At 47.7% G+C, this 22,599-nt stretch overlaps 1 protein-coding gene across 1 annotated transcript in view; it reads left to right on the top strand.

Moving 5' to 3' along the window:
• heatr5a (HEAT repeat containing 5a) overlaps positions 1–22,599 on the top strand; it is a gene marked incomplete at its 5' end in the record, with an annotated part of 66,224 nt that overhangs the window by 22,934 nt on the left and 20,691 nt on the right. Inside the window, 14 exons of the mRNA XM_080545471.1 lie at positions 89–248; positions 840–1,029; positions 1,500–1,669; positions 8,409–8,435; positions 9,833–9,977; positions 11,494–11,673; positions 12,148–12,381; positions 13,168–13,346; positions 15,476–15,544; positions 16,875–17,054; positions 17,174–17,420; positions 18,250–18,489; positions 18,813–18,940; positions 19,186–19,333. Coding sequence (XP_080401597.1) covers positions 89–248; positions 840–1,029; positions 1,500–1,669; positions 8,409–8,435; positions 9,833–9,977; positions 11,494–11,673; positions 12,148–12,381; positions 13,168–13,346; positions 15,476–15,544; positions 16,875–17,054; positions 17,174–17,420; positions 18,250–18,489; positions 18,813–18,940; positions 19,186–19,333 — 2,297 coding nt within the window. The remainder of the gene's footprint in view (positions 1–88; positions 249–839; positions 1,030–1,499; positions 1,670–8,408; positions 8,436–9,832; positions 9,978–11,493; positions 11,674–12,147; positions 12,382–13,167; positions 13,347–15,475; positions 15,545–16,874; positions 17,055–17,173; positions 17,421–18,249; positions 18,490–18,812; positions 18,941–19,185; positions 19,334–22,599) is intronic.

The following is a 22,599-nucleotide window of genomic DNA, read 5'->3' as shown; positions in this document are numbered from 1 at the left end:
ATCTTCTCGAAAAGCTGTTATTTGTCATTTTCCCCCGTGTGTCATCATGGTCCTGTGTCCCCCCCCCCCCCCCCCCCCCCCCTCCCAGGCTGAAGGCAGCTAGAGACGCTGTGACGCGGACGGGCCACGCCCTGGCCCTGGGGGCCCTGTACCGCCACGTAGGAGGCATCAGCTCCCCCCACCACCTCTCTGCCTGCACTGGGGTCCTGTTCACCCTGGCCCAGGACAGCACCTCCCCCGAGGTCCAGGTACACACACACACACACACACCCTGGCCCAGGACAGCACCTCCCCTGAGGTCCAGGTACACACACACACACACACTCACACACACACACACACACACACACACACACACACACCCTGGCCCAGGACAGCACCTCCCCCGAGGTCCAGGTACACACACACACACACACCCTGTCCCAGGACAGCACATCCCCCGAGGTCCAGGTACACGCACACACACACACACACACACACACCCTGGCCCAGGACAGCACCTCCCCCGAGGTCCAGGTACACACACACACACACACACACACACACACACACACACCCTGGCCCAGGACAGCACCTCCCCCGAGGTCCAGGTACACACACACACACACACACACCCTGGCCCAGGACAGCACCTCCCCTGAGGTCCAGGTACACACACACACACACACACACACACACCCTCTTCACACTATGTCAGGATAGTACACACACACACACACACACATCCTCTTCCCACTGTGTCAGGATAGAACACACACACACACACACACACACACACACACACACACTTCATTCCCAGCTGTATTAAGGTCTATATGTGTGTGTGCCCCTCCCTCCAGACGTGGGCCCTGCACTCCCTGGCGGTGGTGATGGACCTGGCGGGCCCCCGGTACCACGCCCACGGGGAGCCCAGCTTCACCCTGGTCCTGAGGCTGCTGCTGGCCGTGCCGCCCACACACCTGGAGGTCACCCACAGCCTAGGACGCTGCCTCAACGCCCTCATCACCTCCCTGGGCCCCGACCTGCAGGGTGGGATAGACACACACACACACACACACACCCCCTCATCACCTCCCTGGGCCCCGACCTGCAGGGTGGGCTACACACACACACACACACACACACACACCCTCATCACCTCCCTGGGACCTGACCTGCAGGGTGGGCTACACACACACACACACACACACACACACACACACCCTCATCACCTCCCTGGGACCTGACCTGCAGGGTGGGGGCTACACACACACACACACACACACACACACACACACACACACAAAGAAGTACACACACACAGACAGGCACGCAGAAGCATGCACACACACACACACACACACACACACACACACACACACGCTCTCTCTCTCTCTCACTCAGCAACAAGCAGGGCTAACCCTCTCGCAAACTAAAGTCATGTCTCTATTAAGTCCAACCTGTTGAAATATGTGTGTGTGTGTGTGTGTGTGTGTGTGTGTGTGTGTGTGCCCCCCCAGGTGAGAGCCCCTCTATGGCGGCCCTGCGGGCCTCGTGCCTGGTGGGCTGCGGGGTGATGCAGGCCAGCCCAGCCTGCCTGGTCCAGGCGCAGGCCATCGCCTGCCTGCAGCAGCTGCACATGTTTGCCCCACGCCACGTCAACCTGGCCGGCCTGGTGCCCACCCTCTGTGTACGTACCCCCCCCCCCCCCGGGCCAGTACCCCCCCCCACGGGCTCAACACAACCACTCAGAATATATGTGACACATTCTAAAGCTTTGGTCCTCATGTCGGGATCCGATGTAATGATCAGACTTTTCTTTTGAAAAATGGGAATACGTTTCTGCGTTGTTGAAAATCAACGACACGTCGCTAGTCAACTAACACAGCTTGTTTCGTGAGCCTGCTAACAATGTAAAGTAGTGTTCTTTTTTTTATTTTATTCTTTTTATTGTCAATGGTCATTGGTTACAACAATCGTCATTACATTCAACATATCACAATCAACTCAGTTCCTATGACCAAAGTCTTTTTTTCTTTTTTATATTAAGTAAAGTAAAGACAAAACAGAAACTAAAACAAATGTTGTGTATTTTACCTTATTGGTTATGAATCAAAGAACAGTTATTGAGTTTAAGACGATTTATTTAAAGTACAAAAGTATACAGTTACCACAGCTGGATTTCTGGTCTGCTCTCCTCTGTGGGGCTGGGCTGGTTAAAGAGGGCCCTCTGCTCTTGTCTTGCCCTTTTTGTTCCCCTTTTCTTATGCAAATATCTACCAGTGATCCTATCACAGCCACTACAGATGCTTGCCCCACCTTCCCTAGAGCTGGTCAAGGGGTGAGAAGGGGCAGTCACCTGTGATGTCACTATGGCCTACAATCATTCCAGGAAGTAATTCCTCAGCTGTCCATAGAAGGACAGTCAGTGTCCTGAGCATGTGATCGTCATACAACCCCCATCTTCAGTAGCACAGGCCCACACCATGTGTGTTTTAAGTACAAATAAACTACACAAACAAAGAAAAAAGAAAAGCAATAGCGAGTGAACTTTGGGAGCTTTCATCTTACATATGATAGATTAGAATCGAAAATGATTCAAGAAAATAAACACAATTACATCACCCTCTCTTGTTCTTTTAACAGTTCAACAGAAATCTGACCTTACAGGTTTAACATATCCCGTCCATTTCGTCCAGATCCGATAGAATTTTTCTACCTGAATTCTAAGGGAGTATGACATCTTTTCCACTATATATATATCATGAATTATATCTATCCATTCATCCACTGTAGGTACATCTGGCTTTAACCATTTTCTTGTGATAGCCTTTTTACTTGCTACCAGAAGTATCAATATGAATTTTCTGTCGTTACTGTCCCAATTTTCGAATGAGATGTTTCCCAGGTATAAGGTGTCACATTTGAAGGGGATGTTAATTTCAAAAATAGCTTCCAGATTATTGTGTATCTCCCGCCAAAATGGGACTAGAATTGGGCATTCCCAGAATACATGGTAGTGATTGGCTTCATTCAGTCCACAGGATCTCCAACACCCTACACCCGTCCCCTGGTGTCGTTTTTGTATGGGGGTGATCAAAAACCTTGTAAGGTTTTTCCAACTAAATTCTCGCCATGTATTTGAGCATGTTGTTTCCCGTTGTAGTTTACATAATCTGTCCCAATCCTCCCCAGAAATAGTAAAATGACCCTCTTTCTCCCATTTCTCTTTAATATATATTGTATTGACTGTTTTGAGATTGATCTGGCGGAAGCCATTGTATAGTCTAGATACCACCTTGTTACATATCAATGATTTGCTTGCTGATGTAAATACTTCCATAATTCCTGTTACCCCCTCTTCTGATACTCCCCCTAAATTCTGATTGAAGTGGTGTCGGACCTGGAGATACCTATAGAAATAATTTTGTTCCAAACCATGCTTTCTCTGTAGCGATTCAAAGCTCTGGAATGTCCCCTTGTGGACAAAAGTTAAATAGTTCGAAAGGCCTTTTTCAACCCAGACTTTAAATCTAGCATCTGTTTTGTTTGGAGGGAAGTCTGTGTCATATGCACACCGTCTTAGCATTTTAAGTGAGTCTCTTATACCACACAGTCTCCTGCCAAATCTTCAAAGCCACGTTAATCCAGGGATTATTTTTATTTGTCATGTTGTTTATTAATTCACTATCTGCAACTATCGCTGCTATTTGAACCCCTTCTGTCATTGCACTCTCAATTTCCTTCCATCTTGCAGAGTATGATGGAGTACACCAACACACTACAGGCCTTAATTGAGCTGCGCAATAGTATTCTCGTAAGCAAGGAAGGCCAAATCCCCCGTTTTCTTTTCTTAACTGTAGAGTTTTGTATCTGATTCTGGGTTTTTTCCCTTGCCATAGATATCTAGATATTAATTTGTCCCATTCTATAAATTGCTTAGCAGGTATCTCCACTGGAAGAGTCTGGAATAAATACAGTAACCTTGGTAGGATGTTCATCTTAACAGACTCCACCCTGGAGCTCAAACTCAAGAAGGGAATGAGACTCCACCGTAGTACATCTGATTTTATTTTTACATTCAAAGGGCCATAATTAAGATCAGATAATTTTGAAACATCTTTTGGCAGGTTAACACCTAGGTATTTTATTGAATCTGCCTCCCATTTCAGGTTATATTTCCCTCTAATATGATTGGGTGGGTCATAGTTAAGTGTAAGTACCTGGGTCTTCTGAATATTTAGTTTGTAGCCTGAAAGTGTCCCATATTCCTCTAATAAACCCATACATTTTGGGATTGTCTGTGTGGGCTGTGTTAGATATACCAGGACATCATCCGCAAAAAGACCAAGTTTATGCTCATCAGCTGCCATGTCTATTCCCTTAATTTCAACATTTTGCCTTATCCATTGGCTCAAAGGCTCAATAAAAAGGCTGAATAGGAGTGGGGAGGCGGGACATCCCTGCCTGGATCCACGTTCCAGAGTGAAGGATCCCGATAGGTCACCATTAATTTTGATCCTTGCGGATGGGCTATCATATAATGCTTGGAAAGTTGCAATAATAGACTCATGAAAGCCGAATCTCAATAGTACCTTGTATAAAAAGGTCCACCTAACTGAATCGAAAGCTTTCTCTGCGTCCAAACTTACAAGAGCTGCCTCTATTCCGTGTTGTGTGATATGTCTGATAATGTGTAATGACCTTCTAATGTTGTCTTGTGTTTGCCTTTGTCTAATGAATCCTGTCTGATCTAAATGAATGAGTTTAGGTAGGATCTTATCTATTCTTCTGGATAATATTGATGTAAACAGTCGATAATTGAGGTTGAGCACACTGATAGGGCGGTAGCTATTACATTCTAGTTTGTCTTTCCCTTCCTTCGGTATGACTGAAATTATTGCTTCCCTCCACGAGGGTGGAATTTCCCTTTTCTGTAGTACCCAATTAAATGCCCTCAGTAATGTTGGAGCTAATTGTTCTCTAAATGATCTGTACCATTCAGCAGTGAAACCATCTGAACCCGGGGATTTGTTTGCCTTCAATCTCGAAATTGCTGATTGTAAATCCTCTATTGTTATTTTGGCTACCAAGTCTTTATTTTGTTCATTAGTGACAGAGGGTAAATCAAGAGAGGCTAAGAATGACTCAATCTGTAGGTTGTTATCCACTTGGGAATTGATTTGGGAATATAGTGTTTTATAGAACTTTTCGAAACTCTGTTGAATTTTGTCTAGCTTACACTCTATCGCTCCGGATTCGGGGTTCCTTATTTTATAGATTGCATTATCTGCTTGTTGTTTTCTTAGTCTATATGATAGGAGTTTCAATGATTTCCCACCTACTTCATAGTATCTTTGTTTTGTAAATAATAGTTTTTTTTGTATGTCCTGATTGCCTATTTCATTTATCTCGTTCCTTATGTCTTTCATTTCTTGTTTCACCCTGTTATCCAAATTGTTACTGTGTTTTAATTTCATTTCCAGGTCATGCAGTCTTTGTCCTCTACGTTTTTTTTATAAGTGAAGTAGTGGCGATGATGTTACCCCTCATTACTGCTTTAAGTGCATCCCAGAGCATATTCGGAGCCACTTCCCCGTTATCGTTTAATTCAAGATATGTTCTAATTTCAGTCTTCAAGGCCTCCCTCGTCTCTGGGTTATTCAGGATACTTGAATTCAGCCTCCATATTGTAGACCTTGGCTTTCTATTGAGACACATACATGTAAATAGGGCTATGATCAGAGAGGGCAATCGGTCCTATGTCACATTTACTTATTCTATGTAGGTCTCTATTGTAAATTAAAAAATGTGTGGTGGCCTGGGAAAACCCGTCGGATGTCGCTGGCGTTCGTTTGTGGCAAAGAGCAAAAATAGATGGAAATGTCCTATTTCTGCGATTTTGATATTATGTGGTATTCTAGTACTTTGAACTCCATACTACATTATGGTGAATAAACATTTTAAGAAAACAAAAGAGAAAGTACTTATACTTTACCGACGAGGCGAGCAGACTAACACCGCATCACAAGCAGACAAACGAGACCGGCCGATCTGCATAGGCTCCTCCCCCGACCCGGAGGAGAAAGGAGTCGGTAGCAGCATGGGGGCAGCATTTCTCACCTTTCACTTTTTTTGACATGATACCTTAAAATGCTCATAACTTTTTAAAATAAAGACCTATCTCAGTCATTCAACCAGTTATGAATATCTGAGAACTTCTAATTTATGGAAATATTAAAAAATGAAAATGTCAAAATGCCACCATGTGAAGGGTTTTCCCAGGCCACCACACAAATAATCTATCCTTGAGTATACGGCATGGGGGAAAGAGTAGTGGGTGTAGTCCCGGCTGGATGGATACAATTCTCTCCAAACATCTATGATTCCCATTTCCTTCATTAATGCTTTTATCTTCCTACTTATAGGTTTTGACTCTGGATTACCGCTAGATGCATCCAATCTTGGGTTTAAACGAACATTAAAGTCCCCCCCACAGATTAAAATTCCCTGAGATTTTGTGGCCATTAAATCAAATATCTGTCTATAAAACGTCCAGTCACTACCAGGAGGAGCATATACATTCAGTAAACTCACTAGGGTTCCTTCTATTTTCCCTATTATCATTATAAATCTACCTTCTTTATCTTTAAACTCTGATATGTGTTCATAGGTCACTATGATGGTGGCACACGATGGTGGCATCTTGATGGGGAGACCTCTGTTAGCCATGTCCTGCGTCGCCTCTTCCACGGTCTCGTAGATCTTGGTCCCCTCGTCATATTTCACCTTTAACCGGGCTGGGAACATCATTTGAAAGTGGATGTCTTTATCCTTCAGGATCCTCCGGGCCTCTGCATATTCTTTTCGCTTTTGGAGAATGCGTGGGGCATAGTCGTTATCCAGATTGACTCGCGTCCCCTGCCAGGTGAATCCTTTCTTTTGCCATGCCGCGCGGAGCGTCGTTTCTTTGGTTCTGAAGCTGAGGAATTTTACCAAGATGGATCTTGGCTGTGCCTCCGCTGGTGGCTTTGGACCGAGGGCACGGTGGGCTCTCTCAATTTGTAGACTCGTTGTGTTGGGTATGGCGAGGTTTTCTAGGAGTAGTTTTTCCACAAATGTGAACATCGACGAGGAGTCCTTCTCTGCCCCCTCCGGAAGATTCGGATATTATCCCGTCTGGAGCGGCCCTCTAGGTCGGTTAGCTTCTCTTCTTCTCCTGGCCTGTAGCTTACGCATTTCTGTCAGGATATCTTCTGTGTTCTGAATTCTCTCCTCAGCATTCACAATTCGCCCTTCTGCCTCCTCCAGTCTAACGTTTGCACTCGTTATTTCTTCTTTTATATCCTCGAGTTGGGTCTTATTGTCCCGTCGGAATTCTCTCAGTTCTCTCAGAATCAGACCCAAGTCTACCGTGTTTTTCCGGGAGCATTGAATCGCCCTCGTCGTCATCATTGCTAGCATTGGGAGAGTTGCTACGACTTTTTTCGTTTGGAAACTGTTAACTAGGTAGCCGGGGGGATTACTCACCCAATCCATTGCGTTGTTGCAGTGTTTTGGCTTGACTAGTGAGTTTGTGTTGGGATTCTCAACAACGTCGAAAGGTAGTTCCGTGTTTCAAAAGAAAAGCCAGAACATTTTGATTGGTTGCCGACATGTGGACCAAATGATCAGACTGTGTCACATATGCCATTTAGCTGAGGTCCAGGTAGGACACACACACATATACACACACACACATCCTCTTCATTAATCTCTTTGGTATCTCTTAAGTCTCCCTGGGATATCGGGTCTCTTTTATGAGAGACCTGGTTGTCCCAGTAGACGATGAGGAGACTTGAAGTTGAAGTTTCCTTCCTACTTTAGCTAGTGTACTAGCTATTTAGTTTTGCTAGCTAATCCTTCTAGCTAAAACTAAGATAACTGTCCTATATTTGCTGACTGCATGGCTTAAGGTAGCTAGTTAGCTAATTTGCTAGTGGCCCCGGCTAAAGTCAAGCTATCAGGCTAATTGCTAATCACTTAGTCTTAGCAAGCACTCTCTCTCTCTCTCTCTCTCTCTCTCTCTCTCTCTCTCTCACTCAAACACTTCTCTCTGTTGAGTCGAGTAGATGTTCATGACATTGTTGATAGATGTCATAACTGTCAACTGCAAAGGAGGCTGGTGGAGGTAGAAATCGGAGGACAGGCTCATTGTAAATGCATGGGACGGAATGATTAATTGCTCATTCCATTCCTTGCATTACAACACGATTCCTCATTCCGTTCCATGCTTTACAATGAGCCCCCGAAATCCTCTGATTTCTACCTCCACCAGCCTCCCCCCTGGTCCCCTGCTGTGTAGACCTCTGCTAGACCAGGTGGTTGACCAGGTGGTTAGTGAGTGGCGTGCGCTCCTCTGTAGTGACCATGTCTTCTCTCCCACACAGGAGATCTTGTTGGATTACTCTGTGTTGGTAGGTTGTCTCCCGTGACGACAGGAGTTGACGTGACCGTGTGACAGGTTTCTGTTTGCTGTTGCCCCCTGGTGGTGATCTTTACTGCCACTGTTTTATTTATTATTCTCAACCCTTTTTGGGGGGGGGGGTTGTTGTTTTTTTTCTTTCTTTTCCTTCTCCTAAACTAACACCAGAAGAGTTTTCCGAAAGGTTCGTAGCCCTGAGGTCCATCCCAAGTTGTGGAAGACGAAGGAAGGTTTTGCGCTACGAAGCTTTTGGGAAACTCTGTCCGGAGCGGGCGTCACAGTCAGCATGAGGCGATGGCCCGGGCCTCCCAGCTCCACTGCAGGGGCAGTGCCATGGATTGCGTCCTCTCTTTGTCACTATTTACTCTCCTGACAAATGTGACAGCAGCTGGTGAAAGCGGGAACATGTCGTCCGCCGACCAAATGTTCAGACTTTTATTCAGAAAAATGTTTTCAGCAGAAATGTCAGTCCTACTAGGAGGAATACAGCGTATGATGGAGGCTAAAACAGATAACAGTTTAAGGTAGATTTTTTGAAAATCAATGACACACTCGCTACTCAAGCCAAATATTGCAATGCAATGGATTCGGTGAGTAACCCCCAACTATTACCTAGTTAGTGTAGAGTAGTGGGGATTACTCACTGAATCCATTGCATTGCAATGTTTTGGCTTGAGTAGCGAGTGTGTCATTGATTTTCAAAAAACTTTATCTGTTTAAGCCTCCATCATACGCTGTATTCCTCTGAGTAGGACTGACATTTCTGACGACCAAGCGGTAGATATTAATATCACGACATTACTATGCAATTCCGTACAACGTAGTCTCCAATCAGACTCTTACATCAACCAATCCATAGCACTACCCTTGCAGTCAACCTTCTTACCCACAATCCTCCTTCCTCTGGAAATGGCACAGGATATGAACCCTGTCATGGTCCACCCAGGGAGGCCTACAGGGAGATAATAACGCCTCTTCTGTTTCCTGGAATGTTGTGTTGGTGGTGTTTTGCCCTCCCTCTCCCACCCTGCCCTCTCCTCCCTTCTCTTGGTTTGCTGCCTCTCTGTCATGGATAACTTTGGCTTGCTCACAGTTGAGATATCCTCTCCCTTGTCACTCCTGGGCCCTGGAATGAAATATGTTGTTGCTTACTGTCAGTTCACTCTCTGTCAACTTAATTAAGGTGTGTGTGTGTCTGTGTCTGTCTGTCCTTTCGCCCATCCTTCTTGTGTATCGTGTGTGTGTGGTGTGTGGTGTGTGTGTGGTGTGTGTGTGTGGGTGTGGTGTGTGTGGTGTGGTGTGGTGTGGTGTGTGTGTGTGTGTGTGTGTGTGTGTGTGTGTGTGGTGTGTGTGGTGTGTGTGTGTGTGTGTGTGTGTGTGTGTGTGTAGGTGAACCTGTGCAGCTCCTACCTGTCCCTGCGGCGGGCCGTGGTGGCGTGCCTGAGGCAGCTGGCCCAGAAGGAGGCGCTGGAGGTGTCAGAACACGCCGTGGCGCTGGTCAAGGAGCTGCCCCGCAGGGACAACACTCAGCTGGGTGAGGCTCACACACACACACTCACACACACACACACACACACACACACACACACACACGCACACACACACACACACTCTGTCTCTAACTCAGCAACAAGCAGGGCTAACCCTTTTGCAAATGATGTTTCTATCTATAAATCCAACCTGTTGAAATGTACTTTGGATAATGAGTAGGGATGTCCCGATCCCACTTTTTCACTACCGATACCGATACCGATACCTGGGCTTCGGGTATCGGCGATACCGATCCGATTATTTGTATACATTTTTTGACCCCTGAATTTTTTTTATTTTTTTTTTATTTTTTTTTTCCTAACACCAGGGGAGCCACCCCTCCTAAATTTCGTTGTTTGGTACCTGTACTGTAGCAATGACAATAAAGACCATTCATTCATTCATTCATTCAAATACCTCCCCAGTATATAGTCCACACCAACAACAGTTAAATTAAAGACTGCCAGCCTTTATTAAAGCAACAAAAATAGTACTCTGCAGTACTCAGTGACCACCTCTCTTAAAACGACATGGACTTTGCTTTTGTTAATTTTCCATTCGAGCAGCATCTCCTCCATGGCTGCCTTAATGGAATCCCCAGTGTGTGAGCCACGGAACTCACGGGCATGCAGCACCGCTTTCTTGAAAGTAAAATCAGAGTCTATCCAGTGTGCTGTGAGACTCAACAACGACATTGGACACACGTCTGAGCTCCAAATGTCCGTTGTGAAGCTAATAGCATCGACATTCTCCAATAGTTTGGCGAGGAACTCACACACTTCATTGTGCATTTTCGGGATGGCATTTTCGGTTATATAATGCCGACTGGGCAAAGTATAACGCGGCTCTAGGTGTTCAATTAAACTCCGAAACCCCACATTCTCTACCACCGAAAGTGGTTGGTCGTCGAGCACAATAAACCGAACCAATTTCTCCGTTATTGCTTTTGCAATTTTGCTGTCTGGGGGGAGTTTCTCTCGCATCTCGCCAATGTTATGTTCAATAACGGAGTCGAACTCAGAGCTTGTAGTCGGAGCTGGCAACACGAGTGTAACACAAAACGTAATACGGCACATGTCGTAAAGCCCAAACTGTCGTAAACACAGACGTAACACAGACGCGGATCGGGCACGCGGATCGGAGCCTTTTTTTTTTCTGGTCCGATCTCCGATCCAGCATTCAGGACCAATATCGGGTCGATATCCGATCTCAGTATCGGATCGGGACATCCCTAATAATGAGTCATAGAACCATAGAAGGTGATAGAAACAAACCTCATGTTCTAGTGAACATGTGGAACAGTTGCAGCTTACAACACAGAAAGCCTCTGAAGCAGTGGAGGCTGGTGGATGGAGAACCCAATCACAGGCTCATTGTAACGCCTCACCTGGGTTTGATACCGTTCCTCATTCCAGTCCATAAGTTCCAGTTCCATTCCACCTCCACCACAGCCTGGTCAGGTCTGCTGATATGAGTGTTGATGTGTGACTGTGTTCCCCCGTGTGCCTCTCCTCTCCCAGACGTGACCATAAAGGAGGTGGGTCTGGAGGGGGCTCTGTTCAGCCTGCTGGACCGTGAGTCGGACCCCCGGCTCTGCCAGGACATCCAGGAGACCCTGGTCCACATGATGGGCTCCATCTCCACAGGGAAGCTGGCCCACTGGCTCAAGCTCTGCAAGGACGTGCTCTCTGCCTCCGCAGGTAGGAACACCCGTCAAACTAGAGAACAGAGTGGTCTGGGGTGGTCCAGTGGTCTAGCACGGCGGTCTACAGTGCACACATGCCCATGTCGGCATGGGTTCGAATCCGGCCCATGCCCTGCTGACATGCCTCTCTCTCTCCCTTCTCCTTACTTTCCTGTCTGTCTTTACTGTATCTGTCCGATAAAATGAAAAATATGAGTGGGACTGCCCCACTCAGAAAAAAAACGTTCTTAAACTCTAGAATAGAATAGACTAAAAATAGGATGGAGAACGACCGTATCGCCCGTCCACATGAGAAGGTGTTTTTTGCTTTACCTCAGAGATGCAGTGGTGTATCCTTGTGACTTTACCTGAGTTCCCAGTTCCCACCCATTATCATAGACCCGTCTCATAGACGTACTGGTACCGGTTATCCTAGATCCAGTGTTCGAGATCCAGTGTTCTAGATCTGCCGCGTCTTGTGTTGTGTCAGAGTCCACCGCCCCGGTGGAGACCAACCAGGAGGACGAGGTGGAGAGGGACATCGACGACGCCTCGGTCTTCCACGCCAAGTCGGACTCCAGCGGCCCCTTCACCAACCTGCGCTGGTCCACGCGCGTGTTCGCCGTGGAGTGCGTGTGCCGCATCATCGCCCAGTGTGAGAACGGAGACCCCGCCCACTTTGACATGGCCCTCGCCCAGGAGAAACGCCTGCACGAGTCCACAGGTGAGTCAGTTCTCTAGGCCACTGGTGAGTCAGTTCTGTAGTCCACAGGTGAGTCAGTTCTCTAGGCCACTGGTGAGTCAGTTCTTTAGTCCACTGGTGAGTCAGTTCTCTAGGCCACTGGTGAGTCAGTCTTCTAGGCCACTGGTGAGTCAGTTCTCTAGTCCACTGGTGAGTCAGTTCTCTAGGCCACTGGTGAGTCAGTTCTGTAGTCCACAGGTGAGTCAGTTCTCTAGGCCACTGGTGAGTCAGTTCTCTAGGCCACTGGTGAGTCAGTTCTCTAGGCCACTGGTGAGTCAGTTCTGTAGTCCACTGGTGAGTCAGTTCTCTAGTCCACTGGTGAGTCAGTTCTCTAGGCCACTGGTGAGTCAGTTCTCTAGGCCACTGGTGAGTCAGTTCTGTAGTCTACTGGTGAGTCAGTTATGTAGTCTACTGGTGAGTCAGTTCTGTAGTCCACTGGTGAGTCAGTTCTGTAGTCCACTGGTGAGTCAGTTCTGTAGTCCACTGGTGAGTCAGTTCTCTAGTCCACTGGTGAGTCAGTTCTCTAGTCCACTGGTGAGTCAGTTCTGTAGTCCACTGGTGAGTCAGTTCTGTAGTGAAAGTGACTCTCCTACTGGACTGTGCACGCTATCCTGCTAGATCTAAGCATGTGGGTCTTCCTTAGTAATCGAAAAATACTTTTCTGTCATCAGTGCTCTATTCAGCCTGGCTGTCATGGATACCTGAGCCATGGACTCTTCCCCTCCGATTGTTCAATAAAACAAACCTTGATTGATGTGATCTGGGCAGACTTCCTGGTCCTCCACCTGGCGGACCTGATCCGCATGGCGTTCATGGCGGCGACGGACCACAGTGACCAGCTGCGTCTCTCCGGCCTGCAGACCCTGCTGGTCATCATACGCAAGTTCGCCTGCATCCCCGAGCCCGAGTTCCCCGGCCACGTCATCCTGGAGCAGTACCAAGCTAACGTGAGTCTGTAGACCTCCACACTTACCCCAACCCCTAGACCTAGCCCTAACCCTAGACCTAGCCCTAGACCTAGCCCTAACCCTAGCCCAGCCCTAACCCTAGACCTAGCCCTAGCCCAGCCCTAACCCTAGCCCAGCCCTAACCCTAGACCTAGCCCTAGCCCAGCCCTAACCCTAGCCCAGCCCTAACCCTAGACCTAGCCCTTACCCTAGCCCAGCCCTAGCCCAGCCCTAACCCTAGCCCAGCCCTAACCCTAGACCTAGCCCTAACCCTAGCCCAGCCCCAGCCCTAACCCTAGCCCAGCCCTAACCCCTAGACCTAACCCTAGCCCAGCCCTAACCCTAGACCTAACCCTAGCCCAGCCCTAATCCTAGCCCAGCCCTAACCCTAGCCCAGCCCTAACCCTAGCCCAGCCCTAACCCTAGCCCAGCCCTAACCCTAGACCTAGCCCTAACCCTAGCCCAGCTCTAGCCCAGCCCTCACCCTAGACCTAGCCCTTACCCTAGCCCAGCCCTTACCCTAGCCCAGCCCTAACCCTAGCCCAGCCCTTACCCTAGACCTAATCCTAGCCCAGCCCTAACCCTAGACCTAGCCCTAACTCTTGCCCAGCCCTAACCCTAGCCCAGCCCTAACCCTAGCCCAGCCCTAACCCTAGACCTAGCCCTTACCCTAGCCCAGCCCTAACACTAGCCCAGCCCTAACCCAGCCCTAGCCCAGCCCTAACCCTAGCCCAGACCTAACCCTAGCCCAGCCTTAACCCTAGCCCAGCCCTAACCCTAGACCTAGCCCTAACCCTTGCCCAGCCCTAACCCTAGACCTAGCCCTTACCCTAGCCCAGCCCTAACCCTAGCCCAGCCCTAACCCTAGACCTAGCTCTAACCCTTACCCAGCCGTAACCCTAGCCCAGCCCTAACCCTAGCCCAGCCCTAACCCTAGCCAGCCCTAACTCTAGCCCAGCCCTAACCCTAGACCTAGCCCTTACCCTAGCCCAGCCCTAACCCTAGCCTAGCCCAGCCCTAACCCTAGACCTAGCCCTAACCCTAGCCCTAACCCTAGACCTAGCCCTAACCCTAGCCCAGTCCTAACCCTAGCCCAGCCCTAACCCTAGACCTAGCCCTAGCCCCAGCCCTAACCCTAGACCTAGCCCTAACCCTAGACCTAGCCCTAACCCTTGCCCAGCCCTAACCCTAGCCCAGCCCTAACCCTAGACCTAGCCCTAACCCTAGCCCAGCCCTAACCGTAACCCATCCCAGTACCAGGCTAAAGTGAGTTTCAGGCCCTGTTCTGTTCCTCTACCCCCTATCCTACCAGGTCTTTTATTATGGGCCGGTTTCAGAGACAAGGCTTAAGCCTAGTCCTGGACTAAATCACACTTTCAATGTAAAATCTCCATTGAAGATGTTTTTTAGTCTAGGATTAGGCTTAAGCCTTGTCTGTGAAACCGGCCCTATGGACCTGTATGTTAGTCTGAGGTAACATAGACCTGTATGTTAGTCTGAGGTAGTGTTGTTCCGATACCGATACTAGTATCGGCATGGCCACCGATACGCACAAAAATGCTGGTATCGGTATCGGCGAGTACTAACAAATTTTTTATTTATTTATTTATTTTTATTTTTTATTTTTTTTACTAAAGTTATTTTGTTTGTAAATGTTCACTTGCTGTTGCACTACTACTACGACTGTTTTATATCTTAAATGGATATTGCACTGATTGGCATCTGTGAGAGCCACATTTCAGGTTTTATAAGGGGTTGATTTTCTTGTCACCATACCAGGTAGACAATAAAAAAAAGTTCTATAGCATTCACTCTGTTGGTATTTTTTCCTGTTTTACAAAGGTTTTGAGCAGTGCCAGACTAAGTGTTAGCAATAATTTTACATCGAGGTGAGTATGCGGCTCAAAAAACATGTTTTTTTGTTTTGTTTTTTCAAACGCCGTGGTATCGGATCGGTACTCGGTATCGGCAAGTACTGCACGGTCAGGTATCGGTATCGGGATCGGGATCAAAAAATGGTATCGGAACAACACTAGTCTGAGGTAACATAGACCTGTATGTTAGTCTGAGGTAACATAGACCTGTATGTTAGTCTGAGGTCTTGTCTCTCTCTCTCTGTCTGTCTGTAGGTGGGCGCCGCACTGAGACCAGCCTTCACAGCTGATGCTCCTCCTGACGTCACAGCTAAAGCCTGCCAGGTAGGACCGTAGCTCTCTCTGGCTCTCTCTCTCTCTCTCTCTCTCTCTCTCTCTCTCTCTCTCTCTCTCTCTCTCTCGCTCTCTCGCTCTCTCTCTCTCTCTCTCACACACACCCCTCTCCTAAAGCCTGCCGGGTAGGACTGTAGCTCTCTCTCTCTCTCTCGCTCTATTTCTCTCTCCCCTCCCCTAAAGTCTGCCAGGTAGGACCATAGCTCTCTCTCTCTTGTTCTATCTCTCTCTCTCTCTCTCCCATCTCCTAAAGCTTGCCAGGTAGGACCATAGCTCTCTCTCTCTTGTTCTATCTCTCTGTCTCTCTCTCCCATCTCCTAAAGCTTGCCAGGTAGGACCATAGCTCTCTCTCTCTCTCTCTCTCTCTTTCTCTCTTTCTCTCTCTCTCTCTCACACTCCCCTCTTCTAAAGCCTGACAGGTAGGACCATAGCTCTCTCTCTCTTTCTCTCTTTCTCTCTTTCTCTCTCTCTCTCTCTCTCACACACACACTCCCCTCTTCTAAAGCCTGACAGGTAGGACCATAGCTCTCTCTAGGACCGTCTCCCTCATTTACATTGAAGTCATTTAGCGGACACTTTTATCCAAGCGACTTAGAAGAAGTACGGTAACAAGAGCAGTCACAGTTGCAAGTCACAGTCAAAAGAAGATAAGTTGCTAGGGTTGTTGGCGGTGCCATGAGCAGAGTGACTGGTCTGGGGTCTGGAGACGGGCCAGCGTTCAGACAGGGAAGGCCTGTGCAGCGACTCCATGGTATAATTCTTTATGCTTAACTGGATTTTTATGGTGTAATGCTTTATGGTTAACTGGGGCTTCGTGGCCCCCAATCAATACAACTCAGTTCAATACAACTTTATTAGCCCACTTAGGGGAATGAAGATTGGAGTAGAGGCTTTTTATGACCTCCTTTGCATTAGACAGAGTAATCACACAGACAGCCACGTCCTTTAGATCCATGCAGATGCATCAACAAGGCCATTTCAGAGCCCTTGTGTTCAGTTACGTTCATTCATTGTCCACATCTACAATCCAGGCGTTACGTTTAGACATCACGCTTTGTCTGTCAGGGGAGGCTGGTGGAGGCAGAAATCAGAGGACGGACTGATGGAGGATGAATATATCATTCCATATTCCATTCCATGCATTACATTGAGCCCGTCCTCCGATTTCTACCTCCACCGGCCTCCCCTGGTGTGTGGTGTCTATTAGCCCTCTAACAGGGTCACTGCACTGACTCCGGTGTGTAGTGCATGGATCTGTTCCTCTGTGCTGGTCGGTCAGGTGTGCAGTCCTCTTAACTGTTCCTCTGTGCTGGTTGGTCAGGTGTGCAGCGCGTGGATCGCCAGTGGCGTGGTCAGTGACCTGAGGGACCTGCGGAGGGTCCACCAGCTCCTGGCCTCCTCATTGGTCAAGGTGCAAGCAGGGAAGGAGGTCCCTAGCCAGCTCTACAACGAGGGGACGTCCACCATGGAGACCATGGCTGTGCTGAAGGCCTGGGCTGAGGTAGGACACCCCCAGACTACCTTCATCTAAAAACTCCTCATTTCGTACCATTTCGTCCTCCGATTTCTACCTCCACCAGCCTCTCCCCTGACGCTGCTGTGTGCTCCCCGTTCTCTCAGGTGTACATCGTAGCGGTCCAGACCAGCGGGCAGAGAGAGAGCCCTGATAGGCTGACCGGCGAGCTGGCCGGCTCCACGCTGTCCAACGAGGGCTCGGGGGCCAGTACCGGAGGGGCTGGAGGGGCGGGGCTTCTGAAGCTGGTCCAATCGGACCTGGCCACTCTGAGCCGTCTGTGGTTGGCGGCTCTCCAGGATTACGCCCTTCTCAGCCTCCCCCAGGACTACGCCACACAGCTACCTGCTACAGGTGAGTCACACAGCCACACAGCTACCTGCTACAGGTGAGTCACACAGCCACACAGCTGCCTGCTACAGGTGAGTCACACAGCCACACAGCTGCCTGCTACAGGTGAGTCACACAGCCACACAGCTGCCTGCTACAGGTGAGTCACACAGCCACACAGCTACCTGCTACAGGTGAGTCACACAGCCACACAGCTACCTGCTACAGGTGAGCCACACAGCCACACAGCTACCTGCTACAGGTGAGTCACACAGCCACACAGCTGCCTGCTACAGGTGAGTCACACAGCCACACAGCTGCCTGCTACAGGTGAGTCACAACTACACCACGTCGAAATCACATCTCACCTTTCCACCAAAATAGACAGAACATGACACGTCCATCTCTGTGTGGTAGACTTGGTTCGTAGTGCCGTTTTTTGAGGTTTGCCACCTCTATGGTCTCTAATCAGGATGAGCTGTTCTGGGTCGTTCAGGGGTTTATTTGATTTGGATTCAGCTAACTGTTTACCAGTGGATTTTGGTGGAGGACAGTTTCATAGTAATGCATGGAATGGAATGAGGAACCATTGAGGTACCGTTCCTCATTCCATTCCATGCATTACTGTGATACTGTCCTCCGATGTCTACCTCTACCAAAACCCAGGCTGATGGAGGTAGACATCGGAGGACATCTGGACAATGAGGAATTCCATTCCAATGCGTTACGACGAGCCTGTCCTCCGGTGTCTACCTCCGCCAGCCTCCCCTTGGTGCAGCTCAGTAACCCTCTCCGAGGCGTGCCCTCAGTGAGCAGCGGTGCTGACTCTGCCCTGGCCTCTCTGTGTCTCCAGGAGGCACGTTCTACACAGCGGAGACGGTGGAGCAGGCCCGGCCCCACTACAGCAGCTCCTGGGCGCCGGTCCTCCACGCCACCGCCCTCTGGCTGAGCAGCACCGGCTTCGTCATGGTGGACGAGGGCCCCGCCAACCTGTCCCGGCCCGTCACCCCCACCTCCATGGGCCAGTCCACCGCCCTGACCACGGCCCAGTCCCCGGAGGACATCAGCTCCAACCGCCTCAACCTCATACTGGGTCAGAACCTCCTGCCCCCCTCGACCACCCCCTCTTTGACACTTTGAGTCTTTCACACTGATCCACTCTGAGGAGTTCTGCCTGTGCCCTTTTTGTTGTGTCGTCAGCCCTAGAGTGACCTAGGGAGGCCATGTTTAGATGTCTTGTTGTGTCTCTCTCTAGTAAAAGCTGAGTGTCTAGCTGAAGATGGAATAAGGCAATGATGTCATTGTCTTCTCTCTCTCTCTCTCTCTCTCTCTCTCTCTCTGTATCTCTCTCTCTCTGTCTGTCTCTCTGTCTCTCTCTCTCTGTCTCTCTCTCTCTCTATCGCTCTCTCTCTCTAGGTATCAGTGTTGAGTTCCTGTGCTCACCCCACTCCCAGGACCAGATGGAGAACATCACTTCCTGTCTGTACGCCCTGCAGTCCCTGCTGGACGTGTCCTGGCCCAGGGCCCGGGTCGGCAACGACCAGGTACCTCAACAATCACAACAACCGGAACTAATACGTCTAATTCGTTTATTAGCGCACACCGTTTTCCAAATCAATAGTCTTTAGTGTGTAGCGCTCATGTCGCTCACACGTGTTTGATCTCATTTCATTCCATGCATTACAATGAGCCTGTCATCTGATTATTGTGTCCACCAGCCTCTCCTGCTCATCCCAGGTCACAGTGAGTATCCCTGGCTTAACCTATGTGTCTGTCCTCTGTCCACCAGGCTCTGTGTGTGGAGCTACTGAGCGTGCTCCACAGGCTGATGGTGACCCGGGAGGGTCCGGAGGTCCAGCTGGCGGTGCTGGAGCTGGTCAGACAGGTGGTCACCGCTGCACAGGAGCACGTCAAGGAGAAACGACACAGCGCCGAAGGTGAGGGTGTTAGTCCGCTGATCTAAAGCCCATTAGACTGGACAGCTCATCCAAGTCTTAAAATCCAGTATTTCAAAAAGGTTCATCTGGATTAGAAAGATCCGGATTCTTTTTTCACCATCCAGGATCAGATGGAGCTGGGTGATTTCCCCAATACTACTCACAATCCGCCAGGTAGACCCGATCCTGGATTGCTAAATAGAGTCTGGATCATTCTGATCTAGATGAAAGCTTTTGAAATACTGGGCTCAGGTCTCAGCCATGTTTCTCTATAGGAGAGGTTCACTGAATCGTCTTTGTTACTGTCGACCAATTTCCTCTTGAGGATTGATATGGGGTCTATGTCTATTTTATTTTGAATCGATCTATAAAACCAACGCAGGTGTACAGTTGGATACATGAAGTCCATATCCCTATTGAAAGTTGTAGAAGGACATTATCATATTTGACTAAGTTTTACTGTGCTAAAGCCCAGGTGTTCAGGTGTCTGGTTCCTCCATCTCTAGTACCTGAACACAGACCGAGTCAGACATCTCTAGTACCTGAACACAGACCGAGTCAGACATCAGAGTCACTTTTCTCCCATTCAGTGTTTGAGGTGAACCAACATTCAAATACGCCTGTCGTGTTCAATCTTTCTCTGATTTGAATGTATGACACATCATTTGAAAGCTTACAATCTGTAGTTTAAGCATGTGTAAAAACTGAAAAATTACGTTGCACATTTCACCAAGAGCTGTCACATATTGGTTGTTGGTTATAATTGTATAGCCTATTGGTTGTTTTCTGGTGTTGTTTTATTGTTTTGCTCTGTTTGTAGTCTACTTATTGATTGTAAGTCGCTTTGGAATAAGGCCAGTGTTTCCTCTATATGCATTTATTGGTGGCGGGCCGCCACGAATGAATTTCCTCCGCCACGAATTGATTCAGTCCAGAAAAAAAAAAAAAAAATATATACAATTATTTATTTTTTTTACTTTTTAGCTGATTCAAATATATCTGATCCTAGATCAGCGCTATAATGGATGTTGACTAAAAGTGCACCTAAATCCACGCCCATCTCTCTCTAACCGCTGATCCAAAATCAGATTAATGACATTAGGGCTACTCCTGATTGGTCTAAATGTGAACCGGCATGAGAACCGTGCAGACTCAACCATCCCCGCTCAGCTTCCGAAATGCTCGGGCGCCTGTGTTTTCTCCTCGCAAATAACGGGCTAAAAGTCACCGGTAGTACCATCTAAAAGATACAAAAAGCTGTCCCAGACACTTCAAACATTGCTGAAGCTAGCAGTGGCTATGAGCGATACAAAACTGCATGGCTGGGTGTCGTATTGCAGGATTTAAGTTTCTCTATATATTTCGGGACGAGGAGCAGCATGGCATGGTCGGACCTTCCCAGCGGTGCCCTCGGGAACGAACGGTAAGCCTCGTTGATAGTAACGTAGCAGTGGTCTAGTATGTTAGCTCCTCTGCTGGGGCATGACACCTGTTGTTTGTAATTGGGAAGTTCTGTTGGTGTGATTAAAATCGCCGAGCACAATAACTGCTGCGTCGGGATTAGAGTTTTCCACAGAGGAGATGTAGGTTTATTTGTTTATTTGTTTATTTAAAAGGATCCCCATTAGCTTATGCCGTAGCAGTTTGCTAATCTTCCTGGGGTCCACATATAATCAACAGACAAACACCTAATACATTAATACAACATATAATACATTAAAGGGACAATGCGTGACCCTCCACGACATCCACACACTATCCCCCTGATACAGTAGTAAATACAACAAAATAAACTAAAATAAATAAAAATGTACAAAAAGGGCAAATATTATTAATCCATTAAAATATAAAGACCTATAAAGACATGATCCTAATGCAGTCATCTCTTCTATGAAAAAAGGAATCAACCAAAATAAACAAAGTGAAATAAAACAGCTACCCATCATCAGCCACTTAATAGGTGCCTCTTCAGTCTCTTTTTGAATAACCTTGTACTTTTTTCTTGGCGGATATCAAGAGGTAATTCATTCCAAATTGTACTAGCTCTATAAAGCACTGTTCTTTTCAAAAAATTTGTTCTTGGGTGGGCTTTCATAATGTCACCATTGCCGGCCTTCCTGGTATTATGGCTATGAACAGTATTACAAAATACTATGTGATCTTGCAGGAACTCAGGTTTGTGTGTTCGCAGTGTATTGCTAAAAAATGTCACTGTGCCTGAGGCTAGCCTTTTCTCCACATTAAGCCACGATAGGCTAGACTGCATTTTATGAATGCTAGTTCTAGAAGAGCAACCCAGAACGAGCCTAGCAGCCCTGTTCTGAGCTACTTGTAATGTAGATAGTTCTGTTTTTGAGGCCGAGGCCCACACCACTGAGCAGTAATCCAGGTGAGTTAAAACTAGTGATCTACAGACTTGTTCCAGGATATGAGATGGTACATATGGTGCACATTGTCTTGTGATGTGAATGCCAACACCCATTTTCTGAATGATTCTATTTATATGCTCTGACCATGACAGGTGGTTATCAATGACCAAACCAAGTAACTTTACTTTCTTCACTTGTTCGATGGGTTCCTTGGCTATATATAGATTCAATTTAGGCATAGAAGCCAGTTTGTGCCTAGACCCAAAAACAATACTCTGAGTTTTGGATATATTCAAAACAAGCTTGTTCAATGTAATCCATTCATGCACCATTTCTAATTATTTTGAAAGAACTTCATTGAGTTCGTTATACGTATTTGCTGCATAATAAATTGTCGAGTCATCGGCATACATCACAATACAAGAACTTTTTATAGCATAAGGCAAATCATTAGTGAAAATAGAGAAGAGGAGTGGTCCCAGACAACTTCCTTGAGGCACACCACAAGCTAATTTGCTACTATTCGATAAGCTGCCATTATAGTACACTCTCTGTGTTCTTGCAAAGAGATAGCTTTTAATTAGGGTAATGGCAGGAGGTGTGAACCTGTAACACGTGAGCTTTCTAATTAACAGCTCATGATCAATGACGTCAAAAGCAGCACTGAAGTCTAGCAACACTGCAGCCACTACCTTTGAGTTATCAATTTCTCCTAACCAGTCATCGGTCATCTGTGTGAGCGCAGTTGAGGTAGAATGGCCTTGCCTGTACGCATGTTGGTATTTGGTGGTTAGTCCATTTGACGTGAAATAGTCCTGAATCTGAACATAAATAATCCTTTCCATGACTTTGCTGAGTACAGGAAGAATACTTATAGGACGACTGTTGGGTCCACTG

The sequence above is a fragment of the Nansenia antarctica genome (genome assembly GCF_963989245.1).
Source record: "Nansenia antarctica genome assembly, chromosome: 1".
NCBI classification, from domain to species: domain Eukaryota; kingdom Metazoa; phylum Chordata; class Actinopteri; order Argentiniformes; family Microstomatidae; genus Nansenia; species Nansenia antarctica.
Note: the sequence above shows the minus strand (reverse complement) of the source record. Positions and strands in the feature narration are given on the sequence as shown.